The 14,668-nt window shown below is 36.9% G+C and overlaps 1 protein-coding gene across 5 annotated transcripts in view; it reads right to left on the bottom strand.

Annotated features, from left to right (window-relative positions):
- Positions 1–1,942: 1,942 nt before the first annotated feature.
- Positions 1,943–14,668, bottom strand: part of LOC131046903 (uncharacterized) — a 37,891-nt gene continuing 25,165 nt past the window's right edge. For 4 of the 5 annotated variants that reach the window (XM_057980730.2, XM_057980732.1, XM_057980733.2 and 1 more), the window contains 4 exons: positions 5,217–5,285; positions 4,633–5,020; positions 4,118–4,275; positions 1,943–4,003 (listed from right to left, as the gene is read on the bottom strand). In XM_057980730.2, the coding sequence (XP_057836713.2) occupies positions 2,399–4,003; positions 4,118–4,275; positions 4,633–5,020; positions 5,217–5,285 (2,220 nt within the window). In that variant the 3' untranslated portion in view covers positions 1,943–2,398. The remainder of the gene's footprint in view (positions 4,004–4,117; positions 4,276–4,632; positions 5,021–5,216; positions 5,286–14,668) is intronic. The other variant, XM_057980731.2, reaches the window with a different exon arrangement.

Here is a 14,668-nt window from a genome sequence, read left to right as displayed (position 1 = left end):
ATTTGTTAAATTTGTATCTATAAAATAGACAAAAAGCATCTAGTTTGACACATCAAAGGAACAACCATCATATAATGACACATAAGTGATCAATAATAAATCCCTTGATGCACGTGTGTGTGTGTGTATGTGAGAGAGAGAGAGAGAGAGAGAGAGAGAGAGAGAGAGAGAGAGAGAGAGAGAGAGAGAGAGAGAGAGAGAGAGAGAGAGAGGGTGGGGGCCTTAACCCCTCACTTGATCGATAAAAAAAATATCATAGTAAGAACTCCCTTTTGAATTTCAATTAGGAGAGAGGACCCAATTAATGAGCATGTTTTAATTGTCCCTATGACCATGTATGCCAACTTTTTTTCACTCTCATTATTTTTGATGACACGTAGGTGATCAATAATACATCTCTTTATGCATGTACGTGCTAATGTGTGAGTTGGAGAGGGCCTTAACACCTTATAGGATTGATCAGAAAAAGAGATTCATAGTGAGAACTTTTTGAATTTCAATTAGAAGACAGGGTCCAATTAATGACCACAATTTAATAGTCATTATGACCATGTATGTCAACTTTTTTTTCTATTTCTCCTTATTTGTGAAGTTAGTCATTGGTGATTGTTATTTTTGTAGCTATGAAAATGGACACAAAAATCTATTTTGACAAGTCACATTAAAGAAAAACCATCATATGATGACATAAGTGATCAATAATATATCTCTTGATACACATGAATTGGTATAACCTTTTTTTTTCTGATAACTCATCAAAAACATAGTTAATTTGGCTGCACCATTAATATTGAAACTCCAAACAATAATTTTGAACTCTTAATTCACCAATAAAAACCTACTGAATTTTTTATTTTTATTTTTCAAATATTATTTAGAACTTGAAGGATGCAAAGGATGCAAAGTTTAAATATACAGCTACTAGATCCTCTCACCTGACCATTTTTCCAATGGCTAATCTTGACTAAATGGTACACCTGCAGGGTAGATCTTAACATAATTGCAGTATATGCCATCCTACTCTTTGACACAATCAATGTACCTTAAAACTTGTATGTCATCGGCTAGGTATCCATATTCATCCATCCAAATCTTCTGAAACGTTTTGAAACAAGAAAATTAAACAGATACAAACTGATATTTTTGCTTGGATAGATAACAGATACAAACTGATATTTTTGCTTGAATCAGTTCAGTAACTCTAATAATATAGAAGCTGTGTTGTTTGTATTCTCTCTTGAACTTATATTTATGATATATTTTGAATAACTAATATGGTTTTCAACTCGAAACTCTAAGAATCTAAATTATTTAATTTTAGGAATAAATCTAATTTCTATATTACTGGAAGTATTACAATTACAGGTTCTTGTGAGCATAATCACGAAATTAATATTAGCTCATTTGAAGCAGCCAGAGTAAAACCAACCTATGAAAGACCAAAGGTCACAACTCAAGAATCCACTTATTAGAAACCACCTTCAAACTAGAAACCAACCATGGAAGACTAAGTCACAACTTAAAATTCCACATTAAATGTCCCTTTAAGATTAGAATTTGGATCTTCATAATGAAAACTTGATGCTTTAATTAATTGAGCTCAACGCCTTTAACAATTATAATTCTAATTGTATGAAATTCATATTAAAATCCCATTTGAGTTTTAAGGGTTTCTTTTATTAATAATTTTGGTGAGTAATAAAGATTTGAGATGTAAAGCTTTTGGTAAAAACTGTCAAATGTTTGCACCTAAAAAATTAGGAGATTTGATACTATTTTATCACTTTCCTATAATTTATAAATCATAGGAACAATCAGACATCAAAGTGTAGGTTTGCTAAGTCTCGCCATTAGTGTACAATTTTCATATCCGACTGCTGTCAGAAAATTATGATAATTTGTATGTTATAGTTAAATATTCACAGAACATTAAAAGTTGATATTGAGTTGAATTGCCAAAGTTTTTACGCGTTGATAATTGTATTTAAAAATATAAACATAAGCCTTTTCTTAAAGTATACCCCATTAGCAACTAGTCACGTGCCTGAGTCCATAAAGCAAGCATCCTTAATGCCCCCACCATAAAAGAAGCATGGGATGAATGACAGGAAAGGTTTACCTGTTAATAAGTTTTAATTACAGAAATGGTAGTACAATACAAGCAAGACAACATAAAATTTCTATGTAGAAATATGAAACTCTTCTGTTAAGACGGTAATGCTACATAGAAAAGTTGCCTGCAGCTCAAGAATTAGCACATTAACTGTACAGCTGCTTTACAAAATAATGGATCCGTTTAAGGAAATTTTGTTACTGCTTTGCCATAAAATGCAAGTTATGCAAAGCCTTCAACAAAGAGATCAATCATCAGTACACCCCACATTCTGGTGAGAAAGAATCAAAGCTGGAGAGCCAAATCAGGTTGTTGGGAATGAACCAGTGTCTCAGAAGACTCTCTAACTGGAGACTTGGGATGCTGAAACCCAATGCAGATATTGGAAGGTACAGAATGAGATAAGTCTGATAGCTTTTGGAAATGCTCTTGTGAACATGCAACTTTCAAAGGGTTGAGATGGGACTGAGGTGACTCATTCCCCCCTAGTGACTTTGCATTAGTCATTCTGATGGGAACATGTGATTCAAATAGTTGCCCTGCATTCTCTTGTGAACATACAACTTTCAAAGAGTTGAGATGAGACTGAGATAACTCATTGACCCCTAGTGACTTCAAATTTGCCATTCTGTTGGGAACATGTGATTCAAATATTTGCCCTGCCTTCTCTTCTGAAATATTGAGTGTCGCCATTGATGAATTTTGAGGGTTCATCCGGATTGCCTGTGATTGGAGATAAGAGGACATATCCAAGAGCATTTGCTGTTGCATTAATTGAGAAATACCAGAAGATGGTCTTGGTTGAGTTTCACTTTGCATTGAGTTCAAAGATGCACTAGATACAGTTTGTATTGTGTTGTGAGTTGATTGAGAACCAGCATCCAGATGGGCTATATCTGAATTTTGAGATCGTATGCATGGTTGCAATGTATTGTGCTCTTGGGTCACTATTGGTTCTATTGACGAAACTGACAATAGTGAAGTACCAGCATATATATCAGGACTTGCCTTCTGTAATGGTAGGAACATTTTGCTGTTATCTGACTTACTCAAATAATTCAAACCCCTAGCAGTAAAGTTTTCACCAGCAGGTCGAGTAGAGGAGGCGGCAATTGACCTATCTTGATAGTCATTAATAGAAGTATTGCGTGTGAGTGTAACATTTGAGCTGGCAGAGCTGGTTGGTAATTTAGAAGTATCAAACACTTCTCTGGGACCACCCCTGTCAGTGGCAACACTTTGAGAATCAGTAGCTCGGAAATTCATTATGGACTGTCCTCCATCAGCCTGTTGAGTTGGCATCCATTGCATAAGCTTGTTATTTCTTGAGACAATTTCAAGCAATCTCGACTGAGATACTTCAGATGTAAATTTGGTATCTGCTGCGATTGATCTTTTGTCCATCTGTTTTGTTGCTTCAAAGGGCAAGTCCATGGTTGGCTCCCGGACAGAATTCAATTTAACAGATTGATTGTTTGGTAAGAATGAACAATTTGCTGAGGTTCGATGTGCATCAGAATTTGTTGGTGATTTAGTGTTGGTAGAAGACATTGTTGAAGTTAATTGATTTGACTGACCTTCACACGTCCCTTTTATAAGAAACCTTTCGTTCCTGCCAAGTTGAGTAGAAAGTGTCCCATTGAACCTGCTTGCACCCTCATCAGTATGTAGTGCTAAATGGACTGGTTTGGGTTGAACTTTGTTCTTCTCTATTGAAAATAGATCTACAGAAGTAGCTGTGATATCCCTGTTGTTCTCCAGGTGAGATCCTGCCCCAGAAGACCAGACCTTTTTAATTTTCTGAGCTGCAATTTTCCAGGCCACGGGTCCCAAATCTGCAGAGAAACGAGCAAGGCTTCTTGCATATGCAGATTCTGACTGAGCCCCAATCTGTTAAATTTCGTAAGGCCAAAGTCAGCAGACATGCAAGTAATAATAAAGATCTTCTAGCTGACTTCTGAAATGCCATGGTCATAACCACATAAAACAAGGCATATTACATACAGGTATTAGGCGTTTTGACATGCCACCAGGAATTGCAAATGCTGATTCATCTCCATTAGCTGTATCATTCCATGGCCTGTAAGTGTCACGGCGTTCATCTTCCCATAAGAGAGCTCTTCGGCCATCTTTCACAGCTCTTGTCTTCAGTGCGGATGCTGCTTCAAAATTAAAATAATTATTAATGACCCTAATTTCACACAAAAATTGACTCATAATCTGACAGCTGATAGATGCCACATAATCACCACAAAATCCATGGCGAAGATAATAAATCTTAGGTGTATGTTAATTACAAGTGTTTCACCACGTATATATGCAATACAACATTGAAAAACACATGAAAGTCATCGATTACTGGTTGTCATGCATGTCATATACTGGTGAACATGAAATTTCCATGTCCCTCCAAATTTGTGAATCAAGAAAATGCACAAATTTTCATTAAGTTAAGCTACAGGAAACACAAAATTGGGGACTGAAACAACAAAAAATGAAGGGAGTATAAGGTTCAAAACCTGAAAAAACTTCTGAATGGTCAGCTTTGCTGTCAACTGCTAAACTATTACCATCAACATTGTTACGCCACTGATAACCAGTGCCATTTGAATATTCAAACCCAGTTCCAGACCTTTCAGAGGCATCTCCCTTCTTTAATTTAACAGAATCCTGAAGATAAGTATCAAGCAAGTTTGCATAGTTTCCATTTGTAGCCAGAATTTCACCTGAGGCAGGATCTGATCCTCCAGATTCAAGACGCAATTTTCCTGGAGTCCTATTTGAAATTTTCTGGCCAGAATAATTAGATTTTGAATTTGATGGAGATTTATGCTCCAAAAGAATTTTTTCAGGGTCAAGCCGTAACATCTGAAAATACTTTTGTGCCAGTTCCTGTATAGCACGTGCCTGAAAAGAGGATTCCTTTGATTTAGAAATGCATATTATGATCTCACAAGAGATGTGTCAACTTGCTGAAAATAAAGATTTGTCAGTTTTTTTATATGTTTATATAATGATACAAGAGAAAACTCAGTTTCCTCAAGGTTTCATTTTACTTCACATTAAATCCAATAAAACTAGGTTTGAGTGGTATTAACTTTACATGTCTGTAGTAGATGGTTGATGATGCATTATAACTCATTGCATTGCTACAGATCAAGAACACGTCCTCCTGCATTCCAGAAGACAAAAGCTTTGATAAATAGGGAAACATAAAAGATCATATAGGCATACCGTTAAATCCATATTACGAGACCAAAACATGGAATATTTGAACAGAATAACATAAAAAGAATTAAAATGTTATTACTAGTAACAGCACCTCAAGGTGGTTTTTGAATGGCCAATTCCACAAATATTTATAGCCCATTTTAATGTCTTTAAATATTTTTACTGGAAATATCTGTTTTATTGTATAATATTTTCTATTAATAAAGAATTAAATTTTAACAGGTTTTGATACATGTAATTTATAGCCATCTTGAGATGTCTTCAATTAATAGACATTACAGTAATGGTATTTATAAGGGCACCTACTTAGCATATTACCACTCCAAACAGTTGAGAATAGAACAATTTAAAAACTTGTTTCAGGGTTTTAAACTTTTTGGTTCTCACCCGGTTTCTTTTTCTCTTGATAAACTCGGATAAACCTTTTAAGAATATTAATAATACAATGCAAAATTTCAATTTCAAACCATGTCCATATTTAAATTAAATTTAGTTTTATTTGTTATCTCTAATTACATTATTATCCTACAGATAAAATAAATGCCACTTAGTTATTACCCTACTTATACGATAAACCACTAAGTGGCATTTGTTTTTTATTAGATTAGCAGGATTTTGAAAGGACACTAAAACCTTATACAGCGGAAGATACAGCGATCAGCTCAGCAGAACAAAACACAATACAGCAAACAAGGGTAAACAGGCACCCAAAGACCAACAGGGTTTTCAAAAGGACCCTGACCCTTCATGGGTTTTCACAAGGCACCCAAAACCTACAAGTCCAGAAGCTAACTATCTGGAAAGACAGAAACGGGATGGCAACCAAACCATCCAGTTACAAAACCACCCTGACAACTAGGTGCAACAAGAGGAGGGATTTTTCCAAGGTTCCCCAAACCTTCAATATGGGTTTAGAAATGGCACCCATAACCAACCATCTACATCTAACCTGAAACTCCCTACACCGCAGCAAACTCTCTCCAACATAACTCCTCTCCACCTCAATGGGGGCAGTGGAGAGTAAGAAAGCCGGAAGGAGGAACCAAAAGGGCTTCAAACCTACATCCAAACAGCAACAGTCGAGGGAGTACCACACCAAGAGACCACCATCCTCCCTCCACATGCAAATCCCCAAATCACTAGGAGATGCCCCCACCTCAATAAGAAACAGGAAAGAGAACAGCAGAAGCTGAATATGCCAATCCCACAACAGAACCACCATCAGACACCTCACCTCAATAGGGGCAGACTTCACCTCCATAGAAGCCATACAGGAAGAAGCACCTCCCCCCTCTGAAGGGCTGACAGCACAGATCGGAGGAAAACAAGGCACCCCCACACAAAAAGAATCCCAAAGGAAGAACACCATCCAGCGATCAGAGAGGGCAAACCATAGAAACAGAATTCTGGAAAAAATTGCGACAGCTTTCAATTAATCGGGAATTGCCCGGGAAACCAATTTTATCCCTGATTTTTTGCAATGTTTTTTGAGTCAATGATTTTTAACCATTATTACACGTTTAAATCGTTGCAAAAGATCAGGTAAAAATCGCAAAAAATGCAAAACCCTGAAATCGATGAAAAACAGAAAAAGAAACCGCTAAACAGAGAAAAAACCCTCGCACTACATACCCGAACCACAGCTGGTCGGGTCACAACAAAAAATGACATGAAAGTGCATCAGAAAGTGGAAAAAAAAAAAGGCTAAAAGTATCAACCAAAAATCTTCAAAATTTAAACCTAATATGAAGCCCACAACTTGTGTGACAAACTCCACCCACGTTTGCACATCAGAAGCCAACTATATTTTTTTATCATACGCAGGGATTTTATATTTGTTTAATGTGACGTCATTTGCATTCCATCGCATAAATGCATATATAGCGTTGATATTCATTGTTTTTTAAGCTATTTTAAAATAAATATTTTTATACATTTGATAAATATAAATGTGTAAAAAATATTTGATTAAACTTAGTTGATATCATGATTTATTAATATTGAATCAAAAAAATTTACTATTATAAATTGTAATCATGCAATTTTATCAAACTTCACATACACTTTTAAATATATATTTTTATTATATTGATATGCATTTTTATTATAATTATTAAAAAATTATTATTATTATTAATTATATTTATTAAAAACAAATAAACATTGAAAATCAAATGAGATTATATCCTTTCTTAGATCTAATTTCTTTACTTCTTATCCATATATGGAGGAACTGGCCTATAGACATATCTTGACCAACAAATATTTGATACAATTATTTAAGTTTATCTTCAATTGAATCCTCCTCCTTGCAAGCTTATTAGTTTTGATCAAATATCTAATTTCTTTACTTGTTATCCATATGTGGTGGAACTGGCCTATAGACATATCTTGACCACCAAATATTTGTTACAATTATTTAAGTTTATCTTCAATTGAATCCTCCTCCTTGCAAGCTTAGTTTGGATCAAATTATATTTAGCCAAGTTTGGTTAAGTAAATTAGGTTGTGCCCAATAACCCATGTATAACATGTAGCAATTTTACACCTCATTTATACTGAATATAATACCTCCATCTTCGAGCATATTTCCCAAAAGAATGATAACCATTCCTGCAATTTCCGTAGCTTTTTCCATCTTTTCATTTATATTATGTGTCTGCTTCTTTGTGCACTTGACTATCAGACCAGGAGCTTCTAAACCCAAATACATCTGATACGTATAAGACTCAAGATATTGATATTGTATAATATTTCTCAATACCTTTCTGGTTTCACTGAAGTTGAGCACAAACAAAAAGAGATGTTTTGTGCAATGTAATTAGCGATATGAATATAAACAACAAAAATCTATTTTCTACAATTCCTGTCTTGAAGTCTCTATATTATTTGCTTACAATGTCTCTATGTTATGGAAATGCCCTTCAATATTAAAAATAAAATAGTTACCAACTGTTTTTCTTCAATTTTTTACATTTTTATATAAATCTGATTTTTTCCTTATTTTTTTCCGATTTTTTCAAAAAATCTTGTACTTTTGGTTTGCCAATTAATTCCCTAAACGATTAATGCTTCTATGGGGCAAACCACCATGCCCTAAAATAAGCATGACCCAGAGAAGGACAGCCACCGTAGCACAGTCTTCCAACAAAAACCCCAATAGAAGGGAATACATCGCGATCCCCAATCACTACCCATCCACACAAACACCCCTGTATATGCAGAACTTAGAACCCCCTAAAATAGGCCCACAGACTGAGAAATACAGAGCCACAAAAGTCTTCACAAGACCCAGAGCACCAGCAACCACAGACTCAGAAGGAAAGCCTGTAATATAACTGGTATCATTCACCTCCAGAGAACGAACAGCCTTAGAAGACCACACACTTCTTTCGCCATAAAAAATATACATTATCATCCCAGGAGGAGAGTAAAACCCGGGGCAGAACAAAACCCCCCACTGAACACACAGACCCCCAACACAAAGCAGTGCCCAAGCGGCAGCATTCAGGAAAAGGGCAAGGCCTCCCCACAAAGAAACTATGCACCACGCACTAGAAACACCCACCAGGAGCCCCAAACGCAGAGGGGTGCACAGTACCAACATCAAACACACCCACACTCCAGGCAACGAGGGGACTCACAAACAAGGGCACCATTGAAAGACCCAAACCCCAGCAGCCACAACGGAGGCCACTGAGGGGGCCCAATGGCTGGGCCCAGCCAAGAGGAAAGCAACAGCCATAAAACAACAGACCAACAAGGCAGGGGGGGCAGATCTTAAAGACCCAACTCCAAGCATAGCCAACACAGGCCTTCCAGCAAGCATCGCTCCACAACACAAAGCAGAGACAGAACCCCCACCGCATCAGACACCAAACCAGGCTCCGCAGAAAAGGCAGCTGCCAAACAGCCTGAAAACAAAAACTACAGAGGGCAACAAGGAAGATGCAGCGACCACTGGCCTCAGGTACCCGCTCACCATCACCCTCCTCATCTGCGTCCCCTGCGTACTCCACTCCACAGGAAACCCTACCCCCTGCTCTGCTCCCGCTCATTCCACTCATATGTACCATTTGTTACTAAGTGGCATTTGTTAACATAAAAAGGTTTGCTGCTTAATTGACTGTTCTATTTACCAAGCAAAACTAGTAGGATCAAACAAATCCTTTTCATATTCAATTACACTTAGATTCTTCTAATACTTTTACCATATGACTTTCATTTGAAATGTTAGATGCGAATCTTAGTTGACTAAGTATCACACTTAAGATTAAAAAATCTACTGTTATATTTAACCATTGCACATTACTTCTTTAATTGAAAATATTTTATGTTACTCATTACAGAATTATAAAATTACATTAGTTGTATAAAAGCAGTCCAAGGAAAATGTCCTAGAAAAGCACCAGACAAATCTGACTTACAAGACTGTCTTGCCTTAAAACTTTGAATTTCTTAATAATCAATGCATCCTAAAAGAAATCATAACAAGTTAGCTTAAATTAATAAATAACCCCCCCATTCCTTGCTATAGATTGTACTAGGAGGAATTTCCCTTTTTGACTTTCTTTATTAGATTATGCTCCTTCCCTCTTCACCCTCCATACTAGAGGGCAGATTACATTGCTTATTGCCCTTCCCCTCTCTGCAATGTCACAGCTTGAAAAGATGATTCACCAAATCCAAGACCTCAACAACAAGCCCATTGTCCAACATTGTGTCCACCAAGTCCCACGCATGTTTAGTTTTCTTTGATTATACTGCTTCTATACCAGCTGCATGAACAGTTGTAAAGAACAGTTAAAAAGTCATTTTTGTTCTTTGCTCTTATTACACCCCATAAATACTAGTCTCTTCAGTCACCTCCATAGTCACCACTTGATAAAAAAATTTAAAACAATTAATATTATATTTTATATTTGTTATGCTAAGTTACCAGGTTCTTCTGAACCAGTTCCCATTCCTGTAACCAACTGGACCAGGCTCGGGAGTGGTGACAAGAGTGTCCCAAGAGCAGGCAAGGAGTACCCATTGGGAACCTGGGATGGCAAGGATGCTCCCTGTCCACTTCTGAAGCTCCTGCGAGTAGAAAATAATTAAAACACCCAAAAGAAAATTTAAAACACTAAAACATTGTTATAAAACCCTAAAAAGCACCGTAAACTCTGAAGTCTAAACGTGCCCTTATGTTTGTAGTTTGACAAACACAACTATACTTCACATAAACACATTCTTCCTATTCCATTTTTAAGGAGAAAGATCACAAACTACCTAATTTCGCCATTAAGTGATGAAGTTGTGAAAATAGTGTGCACCATAAAGGTTTTTGTTGTTTCAAAGGCCTTAATTTGGGCTTTGTGGCAGGGGCTCTGCCCCTTGACCCTGCCTTGTATCACAAGGAATACACCTGAGGAGCTACCCCCAAACCGTGAGGGGTGCTGCCCCTCAACCCCACTGGGGTCTCCACTCCCAACGCCCACTACTTATTGGGATCTCTTGTCACATAAGAAATTTGATTACAATGAGGGGGTCTGGGTGTGGGCACCAAAACTGACAACTAAACAATTATCTTTATGACTATAATAATATCATTGATCAATGATGAAGTATCATAATACTATCAAAGAAAAAGCCAAAAAAAAAAAAACTCCATACCAGCATACCAAACCCTCATACTCATACCCGACCCTGTAGCAGAACAGGCAACTTAGTTGTTATTCAAATGAAAGTGTTTGTGATTTGGAACCTGCACACCGAAAAGCTCATCATGCCCAACAATATCTTTTATTATAGATTTGTTGCATGGAGATAAATTTCCAACCACTTTCCACACAAATTGTAAATACTGTTAACCATTCATATTAAGGGCAATGAAACCATGGAGATGTCTTCACAATAGGGTCTAACTTGTGGGTAAGGTGTGAGGCATTTGGGATGTAAGGTGTCTTTCTTCACTAGGGATGAGCCTATGTATGCCACCATTTGCAGGGGCCGAATAATCCTATCCACCAACCTGGTTACCAAATCCTCCCCACTGTGCAATACATGGCTGACAAGACTGCAATGGTATTCTCTTCTTTTTTTATAAATACCCTATCCAAATCAGTCAAAGCAAAAGGGAAAGCAAAGCGAGAGCATCAGGTTTAACGCTTATGCCCCTCTCCTCTCTTCTTTTCAAAATCATACCCTACAGCATACCAAATGCTACTACACCAGATGACTGGTGTTTATTGCATTCTATTAAGGATTGTGCTATGAAACAGGCATTTCTGGCAATATAGCAAGCAGCCTGTGATAAGGAGTCACTACACATTCTGGCTGACTACCACTTTCTACTTGGGCCACTTGCCTTCTTGGCACCTTGCAAATGGAACATACCAGGGTACACTAGTGTTAGAATTCACACATGGACACTTCTGACTTGCATTGTTACCAACACCACCACACAATAAAACAATTCGAAATCAGCTATGTCAAGACACAGCATAATCACTATGGCTGAACATTCCAGATCCAATTCTGCATGTACGAAATGTGACACTTAACCTTAATGTCTGCAATGGTGATATATTGTGAGAAGTGTAGCTCTTATCCATTTCCCCAACCCCATGTTAAATTCATATAGTACTAAGCACTGTTCTACGGGGAGCATCCCCCCCCCCCCCCCCCAAAAACCCACGTCCCCTGTAGGGGGGTGTTTCCAAGACTTGGGGAATTGGGGGAAACGTCCCCCCACAGCACCACCACCTTTTCCACCTCTGCCAGGGATGCTGCCAAGTAGCTTGCTATATGGACATGTCATTACATATTGATTGCAACCTTTAACTTTGTGAAAACTACTTTACCTTTCATGGGGCACTCACAGATGTTTGCAGATTTTGACTTGAAGAATTCAATTCACCTCAATTTGTATATAAGCGTCCCCCACCACTCCGCTGCCATCCCCTTGCCATCTCCAAATTTAGGCCCTTGGTCACCCCATCAGGAAACTCCCTGAAACTATGGACTACTAAGCAATGGAAACTGAACCATATTTTAACGTTGTACAATATTTATCCATGCTAAAAGATACTTTAGTTTGGTGGAGATCAGTATATAGTTGTGCCATTCTCTCCATTAACCAATACATTTAGGCCCTCAAAGCGATCATACTGCATTTCACTCACTCTAAATACCTTGAATTGTCACCCTCTTATGTGCATTTTACATATATTTATAAATTCTGCCTATAAATAATATGTATGAATGTAGATACAAGCAAAGTTTGTGTAATACTTAATGCATGAATAAATTTACCCACCGTTCAGATTGACACAACAAAGCTTGACTAATACAACAAAATCAACCCCATGCAATTGCAGATATACCTATACTACATTTGCGGGAGATACGCTCAATTTTCCTTCTCACTGGTGCCGTATCTAAAATGCAAGAAACTCCTTTCATATCAATCAATTATTCAAACCTCATTATATTGACTGTAAGATTATGCTAGCAAGCAGTTATAAATCCTCCACGAAAGACCAAGTCTAGATAGCTCGAAAGAACCCTCTCCAAAGAAGCCTGTCCATAATCTCAGTGAAGCCATACAAGTCTTTTAAATTCTTCCATAACACATGAATGGAAGAAAGAAACATGAACTAACAGTGGCCCATGTTTTGGTATCTGAAGATTGTTTGAATTGCAAGTATGTTTGAAAGAAAGGTTTTTTCTGTATAAATCAAAGGTTTTTTCTGTATAAATCAAATGTGGCATGTATATTACGTGTTTCATATTTCAAGCTGTCAACAAACCTTTCAAGTGCGGCAAAAAAAATTGATGACAAGTGGAGTACTTTTTAAACTTCAAACTATAAATGTAGCTTCTAAGCTTAGAAGAAGACCTCACAAATTATAACAATTTCTTCAGACAAATTTTCTGCCATTATCAAGAAAGTTAAGCATACATTGGTCTATAGGCATGTAAATAAACACATTTTATATCGTCTTGTCAATTGTTCATAGTGGGCCTGTAGATATTATAAAAATGAAATATTTCGAATAAAACAAATTGCATTCCCATCCCCTGTCTTCTGCCTTATAACAAACAGTTTCTGTTTCCAGTGCATTTCCCCCATTAGCACGTGGCAATTCAATCATGACACATTTATAAATTTTTCTCTATTAATCAACTCAATAAGTTGCAATCATCTCTTGAGAATTACAACACTGATAACTCAAGTGGGAATAAATTTTGAACAAAACCACCATAAATTTGAAAAAATGTTATAAAAATATATGGCCTACTCGTGAATGAACAGAGGTCCCTTGTACAATCAATGTGTTGAACATTCAACAATGAAAATATTGCAAAAGCTGACATTGATTTGAGTCCTAAATGACTCAGTATCTACAGCTTACTTGTTCCATATTGTGGTTCTACAACCTACCATCTCAGTTATTAATTTCTATAATTAGTTTATTTAAATAGTTAGCCAAAAAAATTGGATCAAGAAAAAATACTGCAAGGATCAGAGAGAAACTCAGAAAAAGAAAAAAAATGAGGTGAGCCCCACCCACAAAGCAAAGATGGAAAAATAAGAGCAAAAAGAAAAATATTAAATGGAGTAGAAAAGAACAAAAGTAAATTAGAAAATAAAATAATAAATTTTTGAACCGTACAACAGCTAACAAGTAAAAAGTAAGAATATTAAAATTAAACAAAAAAGTTCACTTTGACCATATGGTCATCCTATGACTCCATCATACAGCAATCAAGACCAAAACATATTAAAATAAATAATAATACCCTCTCTTTTGAAACTATACAACCAACATTGACATCCTCATTTCCAGCCACAACCTGATTTGTCCGCATCTTATTTTGCCGTATGACTTTCTTGTTTGGCTACTGTAAGAGTTCATTTTCACACTGCAACCACATTCTCCTCTTACTGCAACCGTACGATCTTATCCATTTTTTGTTGTATATCCAACACTTCACTTCCTTCCCCATAAGGGCCCTCCAGTTAATTTCCCCCATCATGCAATCAATTCAATTCAGTTGCATAGTTCGACTGCTATAAAAGACTTTTATTGGTACCGTACGGCTCAAGATTTACCAGTTTTTTTTGCACTCTGTGGTCTGTACTTTGCCTGCTGATTTTGTACGGCTTCCTACAGTTGGTGAGCACAGCAAGTTGTACTATCTGGTTTGGCAACTTCCACCTTCACACTGCTATTATCCAGTCTGCCCGGCATGATTTTGATCTTCCAGTGTTTGTTGTACACGACGCTCAGGCTGCAACTACTTCATTTGTATGGCCATTATGGGCTGCTCTTT

Source organism: Cryptomeria japonica, chromosome 9, assembly GCF_030272615.1.
Source record: "Cryptomeria japonica chromosome 9, Sugi_1.0, whole genome shotgun sequence".
Classification (NCBI taxonomy): domain Eukaryota; kingdom Viridiplantae; phylum Streptophyta; class Pinopsida; order Cupressales; family Cupressaceae; genus Cryptomeria; species Cryptomeria japonica.
Note: the sequence above shows the minus strand (reverse complement) of the source record. Positions and strands in the feature narration are given on the sequence as shown.